The sequence below is a fragment of the Hibiscus syriacus genome, unplaced genomic scaffold (genome assembly GCF_006381635.1).
Source record: "Hibiscus syriacus cultivar Baekdansim isolate YM2019G1 unplaced genomic scaffold, ASM638163v2 tig00112079_pilon, whole genome shotgun sequence".
Classification (NCBI taxonomy): Eukaryota; Viridiplantae; Streptophyta; class Magnoliopsida; order Malvales; family Malvaceae; genus Hibiscus; species Hibiscus syriacus.
The window spans coordinates 184,628-198,498 of NW_024063250.1; the positions used below are offsets into that span (position 1 = coordinate 184,628).

The 13,871-nt window shown below is 32.8% G+C and overlaps 1 protein-coding gene and 1 pseudogene across 1 annotated transcript; both read left to right on the top strand.

Moving 5' to 3' along the window:
• The first annotated feature begins 7,441 nt into the window (after positions 1 to 7,441).
• Positions 7,442 to 8,161, top strand: LOC120174401 (annotated as a pseudogene).
• A 4,216-nt stretch (positions 8,162 to 12,377) lies between these two features.
• LOC120174418 (protein INCREASED RESISTANCE TO MYZUS PERSICAE 1-like) lies at positions 12,378 to 13,568 on the top strand. Its single transcript, XM_039181274.1, has 2 exons — positions 12,378 to 12,713; positions 13,394 to 13,568. The coding sequence occupies exons 1-2, from the start codon at positions 12,469 to 12,471 to the stop codon at positions 13,566 to 13,568; spliced, it is 420 nt and encodes a 139-aa protein (XP_039037205.1). The 5' UTR covers positions 12,378 to 12,468.
• The last annotated feature ends 303 nt before the right edge of the window (positions 13,569 to 13,871 follow it).

Here is a 13,871-nt window from a genome sequence, read left to right on the forward strand (position 1 = left end):
TGCTAACAATGGGATACTGCCAATAGCTTATGGGGTTGGCAAATTTGAAACCTCTGATTCATAGACATGGTTTATGGGGCATCTTAGGAATTGCATAGGTCCTATTAGCAATCTGACAATCATATCCGATAGGGCAAACAAAATTGGCAGCGCTGTTTGAAGGTGTTTCCCAGATGTTTTTCATGGACTTTGTGGTGTTCATTTGTATAGAAATCTAAAATCAAGGTCTGCTGGTATAAAAAATCACAAATGGACATACTGGAAGGCTGTAAAAGCTTACCGGGAAGTGGATTTTAATAAGTATATAAATTGTTTAAGACGTGTTTTGCATCAGTGTGCTCAAACACTAGAAGATGTCAGGTTTGAAAGATGGTCAAGAGTACATCAACTTGGAGCAAGATATGGTTTCATGACGTCTAATAGTGCATAATCAATCAACGTTCTAAGTCGTCATTCCCGGAATTTACCCATTATTATGTTAATGGAGTTTTTTCGAGCCTCTATTCAACAGTGGTACTACAAGAAAAGAAACCATGGAGGTATTATTTCTTTAAATTCGTAACTTATCATATATTTTACTAAGTATTATTTATTTAAATTTACAGGAACATTGGAACATCGTGTTATACCATGGACTGAAAAAAAATAACGAAACGTGTTGTGAAGTCAACGTCATGGAGAGTTGAACCATGTTCAAACACTTTGTTTGAAGTATTGGATAATAACTTAAATGGGCTTGTCGATCTAAATGCAAAGACGTGTAGTTGTATGAAATGGCAAACATCTGGTTATCCGTGTGGCTATGTTATAAAAGTTGCTCTTCATCTAAACCAAGATGATTCAAGCGCATACGCTATGGATTGCTACACTACAAAAGTATATCAACAGACTTATGCCGAGATTATCTACCCTATTCCACATCCTTCTGAGTGGGACATACCAGATGACTTACAAACAGTGTTGCCACCAGCCATGGACAGAAGGCTACCTGGCCGACCAAAAAGTCACGATCGTATACCTTCTAAGGGTGAAGAGAAGAAGAGATCGACATGTAGTCGGTGCAAGGAAAGTGGTCATACAAGGTTGACATGTGGATCACCAGTGCCATCATAATCATCTTTTCCTCTACCAAAATATGGATCCTTATCAAAATCCAAAGCTCATATGGGTGTCAAGAAAAAGGCAATCAAAATCTCAATCACAACCGGCTTCACCTTTTGGGACTATTAACTTAGGTGATTTTTAAATGCAAACGTTGTATTATGTTTATTTTATGTGTAAACTTTTAATATTTTCAGTTAGGCATGTATTAGTAACTTGAGTTTGAACATTGCTATGATCTGTTCAGTTGTTATCACTTATTACACATTCATTTGAATATCGCAACGCGAATTTGACTATTATGTGTATTTTATGTGTAAACTTTTAACATTTTCAGTTAGGCATATATTAGTAACTTGAGTTTGAACATTGCTATGATATGTTCAGTTGTTATCACTTATTACACATTCATTTGAATACTGCAACGCGAATTTGATTATCGCAACTAAAAAATCGCAATGTGAATTTGACTATCGCAACGCGAATTTGACTATCGCAACGCAAAAATCGCAATGCGAATTTGACTATCGCAACGCGAATTTGACTGTCGCAACGTGAATTTGATTATCGCAATGGGTATTTAACTATCACAACGAGAAAATTGCAAAGCGTATTAGACTATCGCAACGCGAATTGACTTTCGTGTTGCGATTTTGGCTTTCGCATTGCGATTTTGAGTTTAGCGTTGCGAAAGTGTACCTTCAACAGGTCTTTTGCCTTCAATATGATGCAGATTAAAATCAACAAATCAACTTTTACATTTCAATCAATTAAACAAGCACAAATAAGAATTATTTACACATCAATATTAAACAAATCAACTTTTACAAATCAATTTTTACAAATCAATTAAACAAGCAAAAAAATGTTAATAATTCTTATTTTCCTCATCAATTAAAACAAATCAGACTTTTAAGAATCAAGTAAACAAGAAAAAAAAGTGTACTCCAGACAGTTGTTTATGCACCCATACATCAATTTCACGCAGCTCACTTCAGGATTAACCTACAGAAACCAAACATTTGCTCAAACAACACTTTCTACACATCTAAAACCAACAAACAACAAATTATTATTGAATTCTAGGTACTTAACAACACTTGCATTTGACTTACAAATTGTTTATGGACACTTTCATAACGCGGATGCAGGTAGGCAGCGTCTCGCATATATCGCTCTAGCCATAAAATGCCGAAACCACAAGCCTACTACACCTCTATCTCTATCGGTAGGAGGTAGAAACTGTGTACTTCCTGTCGTCAAACGCTCCAAGCACATGCATACGAGAGGACCACAATCCCCTCTGGCTTCCTGCGTTTGTTGTGGCGCGGTCTCATCTCTGATAACTGTAACATTGAACTTCTTTGGCTTCTTGTTTCCAGAATAAGTCCAATAATTAATCGCATCCAAGAATTTAGCCAAATGAGAGCTCTATCCCTTAATAATATCTCTCAAATCAGACAATGATATGTAATTTATCATGCTGTCATATACTATTATCTTCAGGGATGTGAGTTGAAGCTTGACGAGAAGCCAATGAGTACGTTCCAAAACAGGGATAAGCACCTGTAATCATAAGTAATAATTCAAATTGCGCACTTATTTATGAACACCTTTAAAATATTTTAAAAAATAAATACTAACCTTATCGACCTCCCACCATGCAGGATAAAGTTTAGCTTGTCCATTAGCCAACACATATGATTCCTGTCGTTGATTCTTCAAGTGAACTACGTGAAAAGACGTCGGCATAATTGTATATCGCGTATTTTTTTATTTTTCTTCAATTTCCTTACTATTAGAAGACGTGACACACATGCATCAATATGCTGTTTTACAAAAAAAGACATATATTAGTGAATTACATAAATTTAAAAAAAAATAATCAAAATGAAATATAAGAAGAAATATAAGACTTACCACCCCATCGAAATAGCCTGTCTTCAACCCCTAATAACACACCCCACCAAGACCGATCAATCAACAAATGCATATCATCGTTGAGTTTGTATATGTCAGCGTAACACCCTTGGCTCCGCTCATGTAGATAAAATTCAACTGCGGTCTTAGCCCAAAGGGTATTATCTAGAATTGTTTCCGGTAGTTGTTTCCTCTCTACTTCATCTGTCGGAATGGTACTGGCCGGTAACTCATACGAAAGCCAACAGTCATCCATCATGTCCGGCACGTGAGGGGGTTTCTCAATAATTCGACATATTACACCGTATGAATCGGGCTCTTGAATGGTGGGAGAGACCTCTTCAACGATAACAGGGGCCTCTTGAATGGTGGGAGGGGACTCTTAAGGGATGATAGGGGCCTCTTGAACGATAGGAGAGGCCACTTGAACGATGACAGGTGAGTCGGGCTTATTCTTACAGAGTCTTCGCACTATTGGGGTGAACGGAGACGTAATGGCACGTGCAAGCCGTCTGATGCGTGAACCCTGTCGTACAAGAAAAATCCGACGTAAAGCATCCACTTTATCGGGCCGCTAAAAATAATTATTAAAACATAAATCAGTAAATAAACATACATGATATTAAACAATGAAAACAAAGACAAATATGTTTCAAACTTGCACGGTATTCACCCAAGTCATTATTCTATCATAGTTCACAAAATGCATCAGATAACATTCCGGAAGTAAGCACTTATAAACATTTAAAAGGACAACATATAGGTTTAGTGCATGTTCAAGGACAACATAAAGAGTAGTAGTTTATTCTTGAAACTTAAATTTGCAACACTGTGAAGTTAGTATTTATCTTTGTCTTTTGGTTGAAGTAATTCAATCCATTCAAGTTTCAATTTGCAGAAAAAGAATAGTTTCTGAAACTTAAAATCGCAACACGAAACTTAAATCGCAACGCGAAAATGACTATTGTAACGAGAATTTGACTATCACAACGGGATAATCGCAATGCGAAATAAAAATCGCAACGCGAAACAAAATTCGCGTTGCGATAGTCATTTTCGCATTGCGATTTTCACGTTGCGATTTTTATTTCGCATTGTGAATATCCCGTTGTGATAGTCAAATTCGCGTTGCGATAGTCATTTCCACGTTGCGATAGTCATTTTCGCGTTGCGATTTAAGTTTCGTGTTGCGACTATTATTCTTCTGCAAATTGAAACTTGAATGGGTTGCATTACTTCAACCAAAAGACAAAACAAAGACAAATACTAACTTCACAGGGTTATTTTAGAACTGTTTAGCAGTATTGGCAGTAACTGAATGAATTTACTAAGCAATCTAAGTGAAATAGTTAATCTAAGTGAAATTACGAGTAAATCAAGTTAAATATGAAAAATCTTAAACTTACCTCATTGCGTAGAGTATGAACATCATTTTCCAACGATGCTACCATCTCACGTAGAGCCGTTACCTCACCACGTAAAGTAGATACCTCGTCACGCCATGCACCATTGTCATCGCGTAAAGTACCGACCTCCTCACGCAAGGCATTGACCTCATCACGTAACTCCCCTAACTCATCCCGTGGAGGTGGAGGAGGAGAACATGGAGATAAATGTCATGACATCTTTGTCGGTCGCCTATCATGAGGTGATGGTGGAGAAGAGGCTTGATGATGTGACGGAATAGGTGATGGCTCTCGTTGTAGAGATATATAGTGTGGTCGATCAGGTGATGACTCTGGGTGAGGTGATGGCTCTCGAAGTGGAGGCTGCTCATCATCCGTGCCATAAGAAAAACACTTACTAGCTTGCCACCAATCAGTGGCAAGCTCAGCCTCCGTGGGTGTCAGCGTCTATAATGGAGTGTTGGCCTCCTAACAATATAAAAGCTCAAACAAAGTTAAACGTGTACTAGTAATAACTTGTTTATATATATGGTAGTATTTGTGTTAACTTACATCATTTATTTTCGTATACCGTAGTAACTCTTCCCAAATCAACAGCCGCCATTTCCTCTTCCAGGAAATAGCTTTAGGAATATCATTTGAAGTTTTTAATGCATATGTCTGCATGTCGGGAAAAGCCTCAAATATCCAAATCTACAAAAATAATATAATACACAAACATTAGTAATTGTTAAATAATTAATTATAATTTTGGAAACATTATATAGAAATTCTTACCTTAAAGGCCCAAATAAAGCCCGACAAAGTGTATTTGGAACCATCGCCACGCAAACTTTTACGGTCATCAAAGACAGACGACAACTTATTACAGGTAGCTTTCCATAGATACGAAACCCACGGAAACAGGTTCCATTCATTTAGGTCCTCTACCAATAATATTAGGTCCTTAGGAATAGGTTGTATGGCCTCTCTGCCTAAAAAGCCAGCATGCAAAAGTACTAAAAGGCATACTCGGACAACATCGACGTCATCCATCCGAGTAAAACCATCTTTCTTATTCAATAATCTTGTCAAGTCATCGACGTGTAAATTCGGCTTCTCCATTGACAGCTCAGGAAAAACCCGGGATAACCATGATGGGCGGGTAATATGACTAGTGTATCGACCTACATCATCGTGTCCGAAGCGTAGACCAGTGATTAAGCAAAACTCCTCCCGCCCAAAATACGTATACGCCAATGGAAAATGAAACAATATCTCTTCATTACCACATTTTATACTCTCGGGTAGATCGCTAGTCATGGGCTGAAGCCACAAATGGGTCAACATAGCATCTCTACCCGGATGTTGTACTTTCAGCCATGGCCCGAAGCAAGTATCCTCAAACAATGTTCTTTGTACAGGTGAAAGCTTCGACGCAATTGTAGTGACTAGGCTTATTTTATTCCTTAAGGTCAATTGAGCCGAAAAAAGTTCTACAAAAACAAACAATAAACATACCAAGTTAGATTAAAAACTACACTGTGAAGATATACCAAAAACAATAAAGAGTAGTAGTAGTTTATTCTTCAAACTTAAATTTGCAACATTGTGAATTTCGTATTTGTCTTTGTTTTTTGGTTGAAGTAATGCAATTCATTCAAGTTTCAATTTGCAGAAGAATAATAGTTTCTGAAACTTAAAATCGCAACACGAAAATGACTATCACAACACGAAAATGACTATCGCAACGCGAATTTGACTATCGCAACGAGATAATCGCAACGCGAAATGAAAATCGCAACACGAAAATGACTATCGCAACGCGAATTTGACTATTGTTGCGATTTTCATTTCGCGTTGCTATCCTCGGTTTCAAATAGTCATTGTCTAAAATTGAAACTTGAATGAATTGCATTACTTCAACCAAAAGACAAAACAAAGACAAATACTAACTTTACAGGGTTAAAGACTAAACAGTTTAGCAGTATTGGCAGCAATCGAATGAATTTAATAAGCAGTCTAAGTGAAATGGTTAATCTATTATTGAAATTACCAGTAAACTTATCATCAATTTCAATATGAAAAACCTAATAATAATGCAAAAATTTCAAAATAAAAATAATTAAAAAAGTAACCCTCGATGGTTGATTTAATTGATTTTCCATTTCTGATCGTGAATGATTGTGAGGGTGGCTCTGAGAGATGGAGATAGACGGATTTCGTCGGAGATGGGGACGGATGTCGCCGTAGAGAGTGAGAATGAAGATGGGACTGAGTTGTGATTTAGGGTTTTAGGTTAAGAGTTGCGATTACGGGATGTATTAATATTCGTGTTTGGAATTTGAAAATAAAATATGCGTTGCGATACAATGGCGCTTTGAAAATCGCGTTACGATAGTCAGAATCGCGTTGCGAATCTGGAAACTGATTTACGATACTGGAGATCGCGTTGCGATTTAGAGATCGTATTGCGATTTTGTTGGTTATTTTGACAAATAAAAAAAATAGTCAAAATCGTATATTATAAAGAATTTTCGGTCACTGAAGTTATTTTCTCTTATAAATATTTTTCCAATTCATCACAAAATTCTTAATATCTGTCTTCCGTTTGAAAAAAAATCCAAGATGATATGAGATTTATTTTATTATATTTCTCATGAAAAAATAAAATTACTTCTTTCAATTATGTCATCATCATTTTCTATTATTTTATTAATTTAAATTATGTGAAAACTAACGAAAGTTCAAGTGAAGGTAAACGATTTTAAAATGTATTTTCCTTTCTTTTTTTAAATTTTTTAAACAGAACAAGGACTGAAAAACAAGTTTTGAGACATTAATGTTGAAATCGAAAATACTCAATTAAAATATATTGGGATTAAGGCAGATGAGATAGTTGATCTCATATTATAAGTTATCATGTGGCACGTGGCGTGACCAAGTGCCAGCTGTTGGCTTGATATGCAAAGTTGAAAGTTGGGACAAATAGAAAGGAGGACGGCTCACGATTTCTTTGGATTTTGATCCCTATCCCGTTATTAGCTTTCTGTAATTTTCCCTTCTCATTTTCCTTTATCAAAGAAATGATGAGCCAGCCCCAGACCGATCATGGGAAAATCTCGGAAACCAAACAGTCAACTTCATCCTCCGAGTCAACCCAACCGCCGACTGTCTCTTCTGACTACGCTCCCTACCCGAAATTAGACCCGACGGACGTCGCTCCTCCACCGGAAAGTTGGTCCAGTGTTTCCATGGATTCCCAATCAGATTCCAATTCACATCCGGCACCCATCTCTACCAGCGAATGGCAGTGAAAGACGTGTTGGGGAAGTGGGGGAAGAAAGCGGCGGACGATACTAAGAAGGCGAAAGAGATAGCCGAGAACACGTTGCAACACTGTAATTGTTTCTATCTTTTTGATAATTACCCTTTCTCCCTTGCTATCTCTGTACTTTTTTTTTTACATTTTGTCAAATGAATGGATAATATTTGTTGTTGTAGTGAAAAATAGGCCGAGTTTTGCTGACGCTGCTGTAGGAAAAATTGCTCAGACAACCAAAGTTATAGCAGATGGTGGTTATGAGAAGATCTTCGGGACAACATTTGAGACCTGCTACTTGTCCACCTCTGCTGGTCCTGTTATTGGAGTTCTATACCTGTCGACCAAAAAGCTTGCTTTTTGTAGCGACAACCCACTGGCATATCAAGTTGGTGACCAGACTCAATATAGCTATTAGACCATCTCCCGTATACTCTACTTTATTCTTCAACTCTATCTCTACATTATCACTAACTCTACTTTATTCACAATATTTAATTATTATAATATTAATTTTATAAATATAAAAAAATTTAAAAAAAATACAAAATTACAAAAAAAAATAATATGATTATTTATCTAATTTTAATATATTTTTATTTATTTTATAATTTAATATATTTTAAATAAAAAAATAAAGAAAATACAGCGCAAACTACAATGCTGCGCTAGATATGTAGTGATACTATAGCAATTCTCTACAGTAGAGCAAAATGTAGCGCAGGATTGGAGACGCTACAGTACAGAAAAACACTACAGTAAAGTAGCGTAGGAGATGGTCTTATAAGGTAAACAGGTTTTATGTTATGCAATACTGAGTTAGGGAGATCTTTCAAAATGGAGCTGGTGAAAGAGGTGGATCCAGCCTTAGGGAGCTTAGTGGATGCTTGAGTTAGCCCAAACGAGGTGAGTTTATTATTTTTTAAGTAGGATGATGCATGTGGATAGAGGTTTCGGCCTAATGCTGAGTGGGTCGTGGTCAGTGGCAAGCTCACTCTTAGTTCAGGTAGGCACGTATCTATTTCAAAATTTAATTTTTTTTTTATTATTATTTTTTATTTTTATCATTGATGTCAATCCTAAAATTTTAGGCTGGATACTAAAATAAGTGCTCAAATCATACTCTTTATGTGAATTGGTGTTTAAATATTTTTTTGACTTATCACAGTGTGTAATGTTACTATTTAGGTGCTCGGGTCATCAATAATATTAATTTTTTCTGTTAAGTGATATGTGTCACAATATGGTGATTTTGAAATTTATTTTTAAAAAATATTAAAAATATTATTATATTTATAAAAAAACACTAACTTATCTTAAATTATAAAAATTCCTAAAATCTCCAAATCCTAACTTTAACTCACCACCGTTGTCCTTTCCGACCACAACCATCGCCCCCGATGTAATCCCTTCTATCCTCCTAGTAATACATCGTCGTAGTTACCACCGATTGGTTATCGAAATCGTGTGGGATATCGATTTTTATCCTAGGGTTTGCAAGGTGTAAAACATCAATTTGTCGTCGATCAGTCATGACTTCATAGGGGTTTTGATCGTCGAGGGAGGTGAAGTCAAGTGGAGCTTCGTCGACGGCAAAGGGCGACAGTCGGCTTAGGTTTAGGGTTGAAATGAAAGTTTTCAAAGTTTTAAGGTTATTTCAAAATGTTTATGTTTTTTTAATATATAATTTTAAATTAAATTTTTAAAATTATCATATTGTGACACGTGTCACTTAACGAGATAAAGTAACATCGTTGACGACCCGAGCAATTAAATTGTTAACATTTATAACATTAGATACCAGGATAAATTAAAAATATTTTAGGCACATATTCATGAAAAATGGTATTGTTTAGACATTTATTTTGATATTAAGTCAAAATTTTATTTATATTCACTCGTAGGAGAAATTTATATTATTAGTATGCTTGTGCTTATCTTACAAAAAATTTTAAATCCGTCTTGGCCTATCTTGAGTCAAAATATGACTATTGTGATGTGGAGTGAGACATAATAATTAGTAATGAATGAAAGATAATTAGTAATGAATGAAAGATATGTGATATGTCAAAAGATAAAAATTAATGTGAATCGTGGGGTTGTTGATGCTTAGTAATATCTTTATATGAATATGCTATTTGGGATGCTGGTAAACATAGATAGAAATAAAATTTTATTTTAGGAGATGTGAATTTAAAATGTTATATTAAAAATTTAGGAGTGAAATTATAAATTTTTATATTGTATTAAATTAATGTGAAGTGGGGAGAGGTGGTTGATGTCTAATTATATTTTTATATGAATATGCGACTTGAATTTGTTACGTTTGTAAACAAGATAGAAGTAAGATTTTATGTTACGAGGTGTGAATTTAAAAAATTATATTAAAATTTTAAAAGTGTGAACTTACAAAATTTTAGGTGAGGTAAGATTGGATCATTGATGAAAAAAATACAAAGAAAAACCTAAAGTATGTAAGAGCAGAATTATGTAAATGTTGAAATTCATTTAAAAAATCTTATCTGTTTTATTTCTCTTTTTCTCTTTTTTTTTATAACTTGTGTCAATTTTATTAATCAATCTAATTTTTTCTTCTTTAATTTTGTTTAACTAGCAACAGTACCAGTTTTAATGCTGGTTGTCGTTCGTCGGTTATTTTTTTCCTTTGTTTTTAAATAAGAATAATTATGTCTTTGTGACATGTTTTATGTCTTTATAACGCGTTTATCTCTGTCTTTGTGGTATGTTTTTCGCTATCTTTTGGTAGTTTACGATTTTTTATCGTTGCTTATAGTTTTTTATTGTTGTTTTTGTTTATCTTTTTTCTCAAGGTTGGATTTGATATTTTCAGGACTGATCAATATGACACTTATTTGTTATCATGATGATTTTTCCTTCTTTGGACTCTCGAATTGATTTGGATACGTGTTTTGTGTTCATATATAGTTTTTTCACGTCGCGGAATCTGATTTACGATTTGTCGGTGATTTTTCAGTAGTTTCATCATCTTTTATGGTTTGTTTATCGATGCAGTCAGATTTGTTCGTATCTTTATTTTATTTGAGTTTTTTTGTTAGATTTTTTAATCATTTATTTATTTGGTCATTATACAATATATGTGGCTAATTTTTATATTATAATTATATTTTAGGTTTACGATTATGTTTGTAAATCTCTAATGTAATTTTGGATATTTTTTAATTTTAATAAAACTAGAAATTTTCTATAAATAAAAAATTATGTTATGTAATCTTGTAACCTTAGATAACGTAAATTAAACATCCCGTTAATGAATTGGCTTACTCGTCTTAACTAAATTTTAATATTTTGGTTTAATTCTGCTTCTTGTCCTTATATTCTTAACACAAGTGAAATTTATCAGCCCTCAATTTTTTTTTTATAAAAGATCAATTAAATTCTTTCAAACACACACCCTTTAGTGCAAAGTTACATCAACTAAATCAATAAACTAACATAAATTATCTTTGAATATTATTGTACTAGCATACTGATTATCAATATTAATGCAAGAGTTTACATGTAAATGATTATTGATGCGATATCAAGATTTAACTATTTTTTAAGAAAAGTTCGATGATATTTTTAATCTTTAAGCAAAAGAAATTTAAAATAATTTTAAAAACTTATAAAATAAAATAAAAGATTTAGAAATTTTATAAATATATTGAAATTAAAAATCTAGAAAACTATAAAATTAAAAAAACAATTATATAAAAGTATTAATATATATATATATATATATATATATATATTAAATTAAAAATACTCAAAAAAATACTAATGCATAAAAAAATGTATTATTGAAAAAAAGATTTATTTCTATATTGTAACTGTTAACAAGTTTGATTATTATTATTTTACTATTACGAATCATCCTTACAGCTTTTTGTGTTCAAATCTAAAAACGCTAGAAATAACAATCATATGTAACTAACAATCAATTAATATAAAGAGATGAGAAACTAAATCAATTAAAATCAAACTAGAGGTTTAAACTTTGACATTAAGAAAAGAATAAATTGATATATGAGGATTGGCTCCATAATGAATATCTTTAGTATTTGATTTAAATCAATCAATCAATCATTTGAATACATGTGATTAAATAAGAATTAAGAATATAATTAAAAAAAATCAATAGTTTTTAACATTATATATTAATAAATAATAGGGTGCACTACGTATTTAGTCACTCATTCATTATCGCAGTTCTTTTGTGGTCACTCAATTAATTTTGTTTCAAAATTATACTTAACATTATATTTTGGTTTTGTATTTGTCGTCAATAAAATAATAACGTGTTGACGTGTCACTATAAAATAATGTCATGTTATCATTAAAAAAATATAACGTCAGCACTTATGTTTACTTTTTAATAGTGGATGAACAAAACGAAGTTAAAATTCAACGTTAGATATAATTTTTAAAACATAATTAAGTAATTAAAATAGAACCGTGGAAACATATGGATGACTAAATAGGTAGTTTTCCCTAAATAATAATGTTGGATATATTAAGCATATTTGAACACGTGGCCGCAAGTAATGGCCATAATTTTCTCTCTCTTTAATCTCCTTACTTATTGGCATTCGTTCCCCTCAACCCCCTCGCCTTTCCTTCCATTTCTCTTTCTCTCCCTTTCTTGTCCGAAGAAAATAAAAGAATACGAGAGAGAGAGAGAGAGGGGAATCAAAATATCAACAAGATTTGAATAGCAGAATGTTGCCGGAAAAACGTTCAAGCAATCCCATGAAGAGGACGACAAGTATGAGAGGGCTGTCCCTCGATGTTCCCGAACTCCAACGCCCGACACATTCCGAGGATTCTCCTGAATTCCCAAACCAAGATCAACATTTCTTAGCCCTGTCGCCAACGAGCCCAGTTTCCCAAACTTCTCCTTTTTTGCGATCTTGTTGCCTTTGTAATCGCCGATTAGCTCCTGCCCGTGACATTTTTATGTACAGGTAATGCATAAAGCTTCCATAAATTAATCAAGCTTCTATTCTGGATTCGAATTAATTCAATCTAATTTTTGTTAATAAAAACGATTATAGAACACAGATACATAACGGGGTAAATTTCACATTTAGTATCTCATCTACCATTTTTGTTCAATTTTGGTCACTTAACTATTATTTTGTTTCAAAATCATTTTGATTTCATTATGATCATTCATTATTAAAAAAAACTAACAGAATTGTTGGCAGAGAAATTTTTTGAAATAAAAAATTAATGATGATGCACCATTATCTTATGGTAAACATTATTATCACTATTAATTTTTTTAACGATAAATAACAAAAGTAAAATCAAAATGTGATATTAGATATAATTTTAAAATAAAAAATAACTCAATAATTAAAATGAACAAAAGTAATAATTAAGATGACTAAACATATAAAACATATAATTTATCTTCTATAATAATATCAAGTATAGTAAAGATGGACGAAAGAAGAAGGGACGAAGAGAATCGTTTTTTACAAAATTTAAATTATTATACATTTCAAATATCTTTATTTATATATTTTTTAAAAAATTATAAATTTATATTTTTTAAAAAAAATTATAAATTTATATTTTTTTTTAATTTTTTGAAACTCGTCTTTTAATTTGAAATTTTTACTTTCGACTCTGAATGTAGGGGGAATACAGCGTTTTGTAGTGAAAGGTGCAGGGCAGTACAGATGAAGCAAGACGAAAGAAAGAGAAAGTTGAACGTTGTAGGTGCTGCAAAGTCAGACAAACAAGACCTCCATTCATCTTCAACCTCCTCCCCCGAACCTCCTTCCACAACCGAGCCCCTAGTTGCCGCTTGAGTTCAGGACTAATATTTTATATTTTGATTATAAATATTTCTAATTTATGTTTATACTTACTATATTTTTCATAAAAAAATGTAATCAATTTTAACATTAATCTAATTTTAAAAAATATATATTCACCGTCATTTAATGTATTTTTAATATGATGTAATAATAAATTTATTAAGTAGTTTTGATGATAAAAACTACTATTCTTTATAAAGATTTTGGATAAAAGTAATAGTGTATGCAAAATATGTACAAATTACTAATAACTAAAAAAATTTCTTGGTTTAAGTGGTAAGAAGCTTGATATCG

Coding starts and splice junctions, on each gene's coding strand:
- LOC120174418 (XM_039181274.1), top strand. CDS start 12,469: ATGTTGCCGGAAAAACGTTCAAGCAATCCCATGAAGAGGACGACAAGT. Junction 12,714..13,393: donor CGTGACATTTTTATGTACAG/GTAATGCATAAA, acceptor CTCTGAATGTAG/GGGGAATACAGCGTTTTGTA.